The sequence below is a fragment of the Momordica charantia genome (assembly GCF_013281855.1).
Source record: "Momordica charantia cultivar OHB3-1 chromosome 3 unlocalized genomic scaffold, Mcharantia_2.0 BLBB01000003.1, whole genome shotgun sequence".
NCBI classification, from domain to species: Eukaryota; Viridiplantae; Streptophyta; class Magnoliopsida; order Cucurbitales; family Cucurbitaceae; genus Momordica; species Momordica charantia.
The window spans coordinates 1,347,897-1,360,252 of record NW_028275161.1 but is presented as its reverse complement, the minus strand read 5'-3'; the positions used below and the strand labels follow the sequence as shown (position 1 = coordinate 1,360,252).

The 12,356-nt window shown below is 31.3% G+C and overlaps 1 protein-coding gene across 2 annotated transcripts; it reads left to right on the top strand.

Annotated features, from left to right (window-relative positions):
• Positions 1 to 7,574: 7,574 nt before the first annotated feature.
• Positions 7,575 to 10,633, top strand: LOC111018990 (HSP20-like chaperones superfamily protein). 2 transcript variants are annotated; one of them, XM_088121665.1, is made up of 6 exons: positions 7,575 to 7,733; positions 7,847 to 7,995; positions 8,091 to 8,139; positions 8,347 to 8,489; positions 9,686 to 9,847; positions 10,334 to 10,633. In XM_088121665.1, the coding sequence occupies exons 1-5, from the start codon at positions 7,685 to 7,687 to the stop codon at positions 9,806 to 9,808; spliced, it is 513 nt and encodes a 170-aa protein (XP_087977791.1). In that variant the 5' UTR covers positions 7,575 to 7,684; the 3' UTR covers positions 9,809 to 9,847; positions 10,334 to 10,633. The 2 variants fall into 2 exon arrangements, with proteins under 2 accessions (XP_087977791.1, XP_022150966.1); XM_022295274.2 differs by lacking the exon at positions 9,686 to 9,847.
• Positions 10,634 to 12,356: the final 1,723 nt, after the last annotated feature.

The following is a 12,356-nucleotide window of genomic DNA, read 5'->3' as shown; positions in this document are numbered from 1 at the left end:
TGTTTGTTGTTTAAGTTTGAAGATTATTTATAGAGCCAAAGTAGAGGACGGAGCATTCAATAATGTTACTTCAGAATGGAATTATCTTAAATAGACAATTATTTTCTACTATTGTTTTTCTTTTTTTTTTTCAACGAAAAATAGTAGTAAAATAATTGGTTAAATTTCAAGTTCGGTCTCTAAAGAGTTGTATATTTAGAGTGTTTTTAGCGGGTTTAAAATCACTTTCCTCTGACAAATTAAAAAGCTTAAAAATTGATTTTAAGAAAAGGTACACTTTTGAAAAATCAATTATATTAAAATCTTTTTTTTTCAAAATTACTAATTCTACCCTTACTTCCAAACACACCCTTAATCGATGTATTTGTAAGAATTTCAAACAAATTTATGAACTCTCACTGCTATTGTCTGTGATTTAAAAAAATGTTTCAAATTGAGTTTTTATCTATTAGTTGTGTCCGTTACATGTTGTATTATTTAAGAATAACATATTGGGCTGATTTCGAGTAAGTACAACTGTTTCGTGGTGTAAGTGTTGAAGTAATGAAGTTAAATAATAATGACTTATTAGATCAACTTTGAAAGTTTATGGGTCTAATTAGACGATTTTAGAAGTATAATGACTAAATCGATATGACTCAAAAAGGTTTGTGTTTTTTCATTTTCTCTTTACAATTTTTATCTATAACTAAAACGACTTAAGTTACTATCGAGTTGAGTATAGTTTAATTGGTTGAAGTATTTTAATTACTTTGTTCGGTTGAAGGTCTTATTCAATTAAAAAAATTGTTTAGATTGTCAAAGAAAAATGTGGACGATTAACTTTTACTTTATTTGAAATAAATTATATTTAAATGATAAGAATGCTTTTTTTAAAAAAAAAAGAATTATTTTCAAAATAATTATGATTGATTTTGTTTACGAACATTTAGGAAGTAAATGAGTTAAAATTAATGGTGAGATTTATAGACAAAAACTGAGATTAAAAAGTGCTAAGAAAAGAAAAAAAAATCAAATTTGAATTTGAGAATAAAATTTGTTAGACTCTAGGTGAATATTCCAACATTTGATTTATAGAAAAAGTTATAAACGTTCAAATTGAGCATATTTTTTATATTTTTTGGAATAGATTGCACGAGGCTTGACATTAATAGATTTCTATAATTGAAGTTTGTGACTAGTACATGACGGGAACACAAGACTTCATGGAAGGTGATATTACGAGGTCCCATGTCATTGTCACCGTCTAAGAGACAAATTTACAGCATTATATATATTATATTCTTTAATTTTAATATCATTATGTTTCAATTGTGTATCTAATTTAATTAGGGAAAAAAAAGGGTGAAGACACCTATTGCAAAGACAAAAGGGTAGATCTTCAAAAGCTAGATCAAAGATGGAATTGTCTTTTTAAGTTTCCAAGGGAAGGGTTTATCCGGAAATGAAGGAAAAGTTTTGCTTAGTTCATGGGGAACATCTTTTTATACCATTTTCTAAATACAAGTGCTCCATGAAAATGAATAAGTTTTATCTTTTATTTTTGTTAGAAGAATAAATTTGGAATAGTATTTAGGTAATTACTCATTAATATGTATTTTTGTATTGATTACCAATAAAATTTTGACAATTTTTAATTTGTTAAAAGATAGAAAAAAATATGTTTCTTTCTAATATTTACGCTCTCATAATTTCAAAAGTTTAATGGTGGTGATTGTTTGATTCCTGAGCATTTAAGTATTTTTCATAAATTTGGGGTAAGAATTGAAAATCTTTGAATCCCAAAGGTATGTTCAAATTAGTAAAAATTTGGGAGATTTATTATCATAATTATTTTCGGACATAATAACTTTTAAAATGTTATTTACTTCAAGAATTTAATTTTTTTAGGTCTTATTTGAGTTTACATTTTGTCGGTAACTACTTCTCTCGATATGGTTATGGCGACGAATTTCCAGACGAATTATTTTATGTCAACATTATTTTTTCCCCACTTTTGCTAGCAGTCTATTTCATCGGTAAAAAATCAAAATTCTTGTAGTGACCACAGTGTATTGATCTTTTAGTGCCTGTTTGCTAGAGAATTCGAAAATTGTTTTTCGGAATTCTGTAATTCAAATAATGGAAATTCTGAAAACAATTTATTTATTTATTTATTTATTTCCAAAACTTTAAAATTGAGAGTTATATTTAAAATAATGAAAACTTTGATAAATACACTCTTTCATGTTATAAACTCATTTCATTTTTTTAAAATTAAGACAGGTAAAATATAATATATTATAAATTATATAATATTGTAAAATAAATAAAATTTATAACATTTATATTAATAAATAAATTAATAATATTTTAGATTAAACTAAATATTTAGTTGCTAACCAATGAATTATCAATATATATATATATATATATTTATTTATTTATTTATTATCGAGGAATCTTTTTTCGATATTCAATTTTCAAATATGCTACCAAACACATATTTAAAAATAAGAAATACAATTCTATTTTAATTGAATTTCTTGTTTTAAGATGACAAACAAATCCTTAAATCTTCTTTTATTGCAACTTAGATTCAAATCCAGTATCAACAAATATATAGAGTCAATTGTTAGAGAGATGATGACTATCTATTAAGGTGAGAAATGAGTATACCTTAATCAAGTAGTGTAAACTTTAAAAGCTTGAAATGCCCTTCTGGAAAAAGCCCTCCATTTTTCCATTTTATACAGACATTTTCACTTCCCCAACTGAATTATTAATAATAAATCACGTTTATAAATAATAATAAATCGCTAATTAATAACAATAATAAACCCTCAAATAATTACTTCACTCGACAACAACTTGTAAGGTGGAGATTAGAGCTCAATCAAGATCTTTTGATCGAGAATTTATGTTTTAGCCCATTAAATTATTTAGATGGTCCAGTTGAATAAAGTTGCATGATAAAATTTTCAACTAATTTCTCAGAGTAGTATAGAAAATTTTCATTCATAGTCATGAGATTCCGTTTGAAAAATATTAATACTAAGATTTTCAAATCCCGAACTGCATTAATGAGTAACAATAATAAATCCTCAATTAATTGCTTCATTGCTTCTCAGAAGAAGAAAAATAATTACTTCATTCAATCAAGTTGTACTTAATGACTTCATTATTGCCTATCTTAGCAATATCGCCCAATCAAAGTCATTGTTAACTATTCGTCATTAACAGTAATCTAACCGTGTAGCATAGGTGCTTGATTTGGTAATCTCCATTTTGACACTAAAAAAATCTATTATTGATATGAGATATTGATAATTAAGGTTAATACCCGTCAATTCAATAGTAGACCTAATGAGTATCGGGACCTCAAAAAAATTATCTTTCACCAATGTAGACCTAAATAAATAATAATAAACATGAATTAATTTCTCTTCAGGAACTTGATAATACGAGTATGGTGGTACTTGCGTAGGCAGAATACCAGTTGACTTTTATTGGTAAATGCGATTATTGCATGTCATCACCATACGTCTATGTTTGGAAGTCGTGAGTTCGATACTCCACTCAATATGTTGTACTAACAAAATAATAGGAGGAATTTTTTTTAAGAATAAAATAATATGAGATCTATAAAATAAAAATTAATTATCTATCTAAATACTAATAATGGAGTAGGTAGAAGCTTTAAATACGTTATTTATTATTATTTTTCTTTGATTATCCAGGTCGACAACTCTTTGATCTGTTATGTCTCTTATTATATTCTTTATTATAGTAACTCTTTTTTCTTTCTACCTATCAAAATTATTAAAATACAATTCCTACCTAATCTATATATTTTAAAAAACAAATGTATTAGAAACCAAAATTATTTTAGAAGTTTTCAAACACGTGTATGCTCATAAAATTTAATTAGTAACAAGAAACTTATACAATGAGAAAAAAAAAATGAAAGAAAAGAGAGACGTGCAAACCAGAAATGGAAGTTTAACAAACTACCAAGATGCAGCCGCACCTGAAAGTCCCAAAAGTTTAATTAAATAAGTAATTCATTAAGTAGCTTTTTTTAATACAACTAATTAAAGGTATTCAAAAAATCCGACAACTCGACTAATCCAAGAAAAATCATAAGGGTTAGGTTGGGTTAGACAAAGCCTCGAGTTGGGTTGGATTGTGATTTTTCCAATCCAATCGGATTGGGTTGTGTCCCGGGTTCAACCTTTAAAAAATCGGGTCAACCCAACCCAACCCTAATTTATACATATCTTTGTCTATATATATATATATATATATCTTACAATGTCAATCTTTCATTTAGTTTTAATCCTGGCTTTTCATTTAAGGTTTTCATATTATCTTCTTCTAATTTTGTATCTTAATCTTAGCCTTCTATTTTTAGTTTTAATTCTAACTTCCCATTATCGTTGTCGTGATAATTAACGATTAAAAAAAATCCAATCCGACAAAACCCAACCAACAGATACTAGGTTGGGTTGAGTTGGCCACTCAATTCAAACCCAACGGTTCCTATATATGGCCAACCCGAAAATTCGAGTTGGTCCCGAAACTCCTCCTAACCCAATCCAACCCAACTCGTGAACAAAATTTTATAGAAAAAAAATTGTCCTATTTTTTATCATGACTCATTTTGAAATCAATTGACAATGAGAGAAGTAGCACAATTATATTATAAACCTTTGTTAGATTTCTTATTTGTTCAATAATGAGGATCCAAGAGAGACACTTTAGTTTTTGAAGTTTGATAAATGGTTCAAAATAGTCATTGAATTCCTTTGACGGTTAGTTGACTAATTAAAAAGTAATATGCCACTTAATTGAGTGATTGGACTATGTTATGTGTCATTTTCAAATAAGTTGGAAAAAAAAATCAGAGTTAATGTAAAAAGCATAACCAAATCGATCTAGATTTACATTTTAATGTAGGTATTTGGTTAACTTTAAGTAGTTGTCTTTCGCACCATATCAACTCAACTAAAATTTTTGTCAATATGATGTTAGTTCGACAATTAAGGCATTTTGTTCCATTATCTCCATATTTGTTGTACTCAAAGAAAAAAAATACATCTAATATTTATTTACATAAGTATTTCATTAACTGTGTTGACGGTGGAAACATAAACCAAAGTTTAGGAATATGATAGAAACTTTTAAAATTTAAAAACTAAAGGATGATCAAAATATAGAATTTAAATGGAGAAACAATTAAAGTTTTAAAATATTAGATATAAACTTTATTATTTATCTCATGAATTTGGTCAAAGAGAGACATAAATTATGGGAAACACTATATAAAATGAGTTTGAAACTTCCCATTATTATTGATCAAAGTCAAATTATTTGAGAAGTAAGGCAAGCAAAGGAGATTCAAAGGGAAGAAATAAGACACTTCTGTAAATAAGAAGGCATCTCTTCCACATTTTTCAATTTTTTTCTTTTAAATATATAATTACAATAGTCAACTAACACATGTGTACACCACATTTCCACCCTAAAAAAAATTATAATTATAGCTTTAAAATCACAATTTAAAATTTATTTTCATCTATTTATTTCATTTTGATTTCTAAATGCTAAATTCAGTGCTTTCTTTTTTTTATATAATATATTTATGTTTTTATTTATTTATATGATTAGGAGAAATGTCGATATAGATAAATATTTGAAGTTCCATGTAATAATTCCAGTTCTAACCTTATTGATTTATTTCATTTTTGGTCTTTGAACTTTTCAAGATGTCTAAACAGCTAACCTTATGTGACTTGTAATCTTCCTAGATGATCTATATCTTCTAGCTTATTGATCTTCTATGATGATATGCTTCTCGACTTGTTTTGTTGACCTTATGTGATGATTGGCTCCCTCGTTGTTCAGGCTCGACTCCTAACTTGTGAATCTTCTTAGATGATTAGCCTCTAATTTGTTAATCTAAGGATATGGTGTTTTATGGGTCTTAAAGGTGGGTGATTAAAATGAATTTCTTTTGACTTTGAGCATTCTGATTATCGTTGAATTTTGATTTATCATTTTTTCTCTCAAATTTTTCTACTTAAGTTTTGCTTTAACAAATGTTGTAGAAAAATTATTCATCTTATCCTTGTGATGATCAATCCGACACATGAATTTTATTAGATGATTGACACCAAATTTGTTGACTTTCTTAGATGATTAGTCTCTCACGGTTGATCTTTTTGGATTAACCTCTAGCTTTTTCCGGGTATTCAAAGTGAGTGATTAAAAGGAAGTTTCTTTTAGCATTTAATTTATTGTTTTTTCTTTTAGAATTTTCCTTTGTGTTTTGACTTTTCATTTCCCTCTTGTTTTTTCTCTAAGGTTTTTCTAGTTAAGTCTTGCTTAACAAATTTTAGAAAAGTATTATTCTGTCTCGTCTTTTTGTCACGATGGCTCTCGACTTATAAATCTTTTTGAATGATTGGTCTTAGATTTGTTGATCTTCTTGGATGACCGATCTCTAAATTGTTGATTTATATTTATCGGATTCTGACTTTATGATCATTTTGATTTTACGCTTTTCTTCATAGTGTTTTTTCTAGCAATTCGTCTTTTCCCTATGTGATGATCTACCATTTACTTGTACTTGTTGATTTTGTCCCTCCTTTAGATTTTCTCCAATTTTATTCACTGTAAAGATGAATTTGGTGGTGAATGACTTAATGGATTTGGACCAAGTTTTAATTCCAATAACACGTGTCACAATCTATGACACAACCTAATTAGATGGTCCAACTAAAGTGGTTATAAGATAGAATATGACATTATTTAAATAGCAAGATTTTAATGTCTTTGATTTAATTTAATTTAGAGACATTTCTCGAATTCTAATTGATTTCAATTATGATGACATAATTTAGTGATAATTTGTGATTGCCCAAAATTTATCTACAATGATCACCCTCATTTACAATCTCCTTCATGAATAGTGTCAAAGATCAAACTAAAATTATTTTATGATGAAACGGATGGAATTAGAGATTTTTTTTAATAATACTTTATTTTAAATTTTTTACAATTATATATCAACCCCAAACTATTTTTAAGAATAATGCTAGGAAAGTTATAGGTTGTCTCTTGTGCCACTTTACAATTTCCGAATTGCATGGCGCAATGTGATTTTTTTTTTAATTCTAGCATGAGAGATGACATATGCTAAAATAGTACAAAAGAACCACTCTGTTACAGTGGTAGTATACCTGCTTTTTAATTTAGAGGTCATGAGTTTAAAAATCTCTATTATATTGGTGGCCCCGACTTTAGTTAGACGAGCGGACAATTTAGTTTTTTGAAATTTTTTATTTATTTATTTTTTCGTATAGTATTTTCCGAACTTATTTATGTTAAGTTATTTTCTCCTTAATAAACAATAGTATTGAATGAAAATAGTTTTCGGGGAACCAAACCGAGCATAGCTCAAGTGGATAAGGCACCTAACTCTGACCAAAAGTTCATGGGTTCGAACCCCATCCCCACGTGTTGTACTAAAGCAAATAGTTTTCGGAGTCACAAGGGAAATATGTAAAGATTTTTGTCCGGTTCAGGAATAACCAGAAGCTTCGGGTAACTTTACTAGACCGGAACTTGTCGTTTGTGAAGAAAAGCTTGGTGTGAAATACAGAGAGAAACCGCGGGAGAGGGGAGAAGCAAACCCTAAGAAATGGAAGAGAAATTGGCTCCAGAAAAGCGCCATAGCTTCCTCCACAACGGTTCACGCTTTCTCTTCATCAATTTGATCTTGAGAATTTTCAATTGGAGCGAATGAATTCACTGTAGTGCCTGTCTTTTTGATATTTGTTCTCGCTTGCACGGCGTTTTTCAGGTCAGGAAGTGTTTGAATGGGATCAGACTCTGGAGGAGGTTAACATGTATATTAATTTGCCTCCAAATGTTCATTCGAAGCAATTCTACTGCAAGGTTCAGTCTAGGCATGTCGAGGTTGGCATCAAGGGGAATCCTCCTTATCTCAATGTCAGTACGTTTGAATTTTCATCTCTCCCTCTCTCTCTCTCTCGCTTGATTTAAGTTTATGATTGTACCGATCGCTTCCGATCATTGATCTGCAGCACGACCTTACTGGCCCTGTGAAGACGGATTCTTCTTTCTGGACGCTAGGTGAGTGCAAATTCTCGATTGCTTGATGACTAAATGGAATGTCTAGGCGGTTTAATGTTATGCCTTTTAGATCAAACAAGTTCAATGGGACTGAATTTTGCTGGAGGATTGAGATAAATATAAGTATTCGATGGCACAGGTTGTTCCCTTGAAACTGCTCCAATGTTGTTTATTATATGCTGTAATAGCTTTATTTTTCTGTGGCAGAGGATGGCATAATGCACATTACACTGCAGAAGAGGGACAAGGGTCAGACATGGGCTTCTCCCATACAGGGACAGGGCCAACTTGATCCTTACTCTACCGATCTTGAGCAGAAGCGTCTTATGCTCCAGAGGTTTCAAGAGGAGGTCAGCTATTCTTGTGTACACTACATGAAGTCTATATAATATGCTTTTGTGGTTTTCATCTTTATGTTGATTTACCATGATTATTCAGAGACCAATTCTTTCAACTTACCAAATTTGATTTGTCATCCTACGGGGCTAGGATCATGGGTTTTGAACTTTTTATTGCTCAGGTTGATGGTTAATAGTAAGTGGAATGTTGTAATAAGTGCTAAATGTTGATAGCTGAAATGAGGATATTATGGCAAAAAACAACGATTGAAAAAAACAAGAGAGAAGAGAGAGGAAGAGAGAGGCTAATATGCTCAGTTAACTATAGCGATAAACATTGAACTGTTCCAATATAGAAGTAACTACTTTTAATGTTTTGCTATCCAGACTTGGTGGACTGAGTTCCTGGGAACTGACCAGTGGTAACTCATGTAAATTGCACGAGCACTTATGCCTGAGCGAAAGTTTGGTAGCTTATTCATGTATGATAGACAAACCAGATAGCCTAATTTTTTTTCCTATACTCACCCTGGATCAGAACGTTCTCCATGCCTGTTCCATTTGGCTCATCTTTTGGAGGCATCTAACTTAATTGAGTGTACCTAATAGATACACCACCATGCATATGTGACGCCCAGCATTGTCCTCCTCTCCTTGGGACAAATTTCCTCTCTAGACAGTTTTTTTTTTTAAAAAAAAAACTAGGAGTCATCACTTTGCTTTCCTATACCCAGAGGCACTTATGCCCGCCCCAAGGTCTAGACCTAGGAGACATCAAGGGTTTTTTGGTATTAAGCTTATTGAAAGGTTCAAACTTGAGACCTATAAGCCAGTATGATCGAGAGAAGCCGGGGCAAAATTTCCTCTCTAGACTTGAAAGTAAAATTTCAAACTTTGATTCCAAACAGATGAATCAGTTTTGTCAAATTGCTTCAAGTGACTGCAAATGATATGAGAGAGCCTAGTCTACCCCGTACATCACTGAGAGAGACATCTCTTACGAACTCAATTAGGTGCACTCAACGAGTGGGGGGTAAAATCCAGAATCAAATAGGTCCACCCTATGTTTAAGTGATGTCCCTACATTGGTGGCCTCTCCTTTACAAAAAATTCTCCATTCAAGTTGTACCTAAGATGACTTGTACTTATATCAACTGATATAGGGTTGTCGATAGATGAACCAAATTTTCCCAAGTTTTAATTGATAGGGGTCAGGGGAGAGCCCAATCATTCCATATGGCATCCACACTAGGCTCAAGAGTGCACTCTGCAAGGCTCTACTCCATCTGGAGCCTATCCTTGGAGGCATCCGTGGATCCCAATGGAGTTGAAGGAAAAACTTCCAATAAACCGATTGTCAAGTTGAAAGGGTACCCTGCTTCAACTATGTTTGTTGTAATTTGAATTCCTTGATTTTGTATTTTTCTTAAGCTTTTAAATTTTGTTAGATGGGATAAAAATAACTGGGTTATATTCATCCATTGCATAAGACTTCTGGTCTAATTCTGGTTTAGTCATTACAAATGTTATCCACTCAGAGTGTCACTTAAACACATACAATGATAGAGAATTCATGAATATGGATTATGGATGGGTCACAGTTTTTACTTTTTAAGAAAAACAGTTGTAGGATTCCTGGTAAAATTTCATTGGGTGCCGGTTTTTTGTATTCTCAAGTGGCAGTGTCGTAGTTGTTGATCTGCCTGACTGCCTCTGTATGGACTGCTGTTGAAAAGTTTTTATATTTTTGAGTTACATGAATACATTTCTTTTCCTTCAAGGCTTCAAAAGTCTTCTCAGTCAAGTGTCACGTTATGAAATCTTGAAATATAATCTGCACTAATCATTCTCTGCAGAACCCTGGTTTTGACTTCTCACAAGCTCAGTTTACGGGCAACTGTCCTGATCCAAGGACCTTCATGGGTGGAATTCGGTCAGATTGACAAAATATAGTGTGTAGCATTTATAACTTGCATGGATGTGACATCCGACTAATGCTTGGTAAATAATGTAGATTTTCTACTGGTCTTGATTTATGCAATCCCTGTAATGACTGCTATTTGTGGAAAGGAGATTTACTGAGTTCATGTGCAATCCATGTAATGAAGAGAAGATATTTAGTTAATATAAATCTTACCAAATATTTTTTATTATAAGTTTTTAACCTTCCATTTGGGTTGATAATTGATATAATCAAATCTAATTCCTAGAGTTTCAGCTCTGAGAGCATATGCAAGTTCAGGACTGACAGAGTTCAAAGTTCATGCCTTCATGGTAAATATAGTTACCGATATCATCATTCCCTATTTATTAGTTTACCTACATCCCAAAGGATCGCTTTGGTTTAGGTTATCCCCCAATTATGTTCCAAACTTCCAAGTATAATGAGATCCTATTTAGAGTTCAGCACTATGGGTTCACTTTAGTAATTAAAAGAGTAAAGAAACTAGAGAGAACGGGTCGAGAGTATGATAATCACATATTTAGGATTTCATGTCTTACGAGTTTTCTTGACTACCAAACATAGTAGGGTTAGAAAATTGTTATAATGTACGTGATGTACGTGCAAGCTAGCTCGGATATAAACTTAAAAATAAAAATGTTGTTTATAGTTCCTGTTCAGGCAGGTTGAATGTTCGAAGTGGGTGAATGAAAACATTTGGTTGCTGGGGCCTGCCCATCCTGCTGGCGTTGGCTGCTATTCCCTTTAGTAAAATAAGGGTTTTGGTTCCTCTAATCCATTGAATAATAGAAAATAAAGAGTGGAGAATTAGAGAAGGAATCCCATTCCAAAGGTGCTGAATTGAGGTGGTATTAGATTCCTAACCACTGTGTCATGGCCATTCATTGATATTCTGCATTTTTTTTGCCTCTCTTTTCAGATTCCCACCTCATGGGACGGACGAAGACTCCACTCCACCAGGTATGCAATTTATAATCTTTTTCTCTCTAGTGGTCCAAAGCAGAAGAAAGCCACTGGTGAGTTGAAACTTTAGTGTATATTTTTTTTACTTTTGAGAGTCCTGATAAAAGTTAAAGCTGATTATCTTTTAAGCTTTTCAGAATCCAAGTTTCCTGGGTGGTATTCTATGGCGGCTTCACTTTCTGTGACTTGAATACCATCAATGTCCCATTGGCATTACTCTTTTTCTTTTTCTTTTTCTCTTTTCAAATTACAATTTAGTAATTGAGATTTTAGGATTGTGTCTTAGGTGGCCGAGTTTAAAGTGTCTGGGAATAATGGGTCTTTGAACTTTTGATTTTGTGTCTAATAAATCCAAATGTCTACTAGGCCCTAAAGATTAGGGACATATTAGACACTTTTAAAGTTTAGGGTCCGTTTGGTAACCATTTTTATTTTTTGTTTTTGATTTTTGGTTTTTCTTGCTTTTAGTTTTTTATTTTTGATTTTCTCTTTTTAAAAAAGAAAAACCATATACGTTTGATAACCATTTTTTGTTTTTTGCTTTTAAAAAATAGAAAACCAAAATATGTTTTGTAACCATTTTTAGTTTTTTTTTTAAAAAGTTAGAAAATTAAAAATGCATATTAGAGAGAAAATTTTATGTAGAACAAAGATGACAATGGTGTGGATGCGAGTGAGGATGCTATCCCTCATTCTCGTGCTCGTGAAAATTTTTAGTCCCCGTCTCTACTTCGTTCTTCAGTCTGAGAGATGTTCTCGAGAAAAATTATCGATTTTATAATTGTTTTTAATTATTTTTAGAATTTAAGTTTATAAAAAGTGTAATAAATATATATTAATTATTTAAAAAATAGAATCGAGGATGAGGACAAAGTCGGGACATGCATTTCCTATTTTTGGGACTTGATCCTGTGGAAATTTTTGTCATCCCCTGATATAGAGACATGAAAATA

Excerpts from the sequence above, each read along its gene's own strand:
- LOC111018990 (XM_088121665.1), top strand. The coding sequence starts at position 7,685 with ATGGAAGAGAAATTGGCTCCAGAAAAGCGCCATAGCTTCCTCCACAAC. Across the intron at positions 8,140-8,346 it reads TTCTTCTTTCTGGACGCTAG|AGGATGGCATAATGCACATT; the intron begins GTGAGTGCAAAT and ends TTTCTGTGGCAG. Across the intron at positions 8,490-9,685 it reads TCCAGAGGTTTCAAGAGGAG|GGGTCAGGGGAGAGCCCAAT; the intron begins GTCAGCTATTCT and ends TTTAATTGATAG.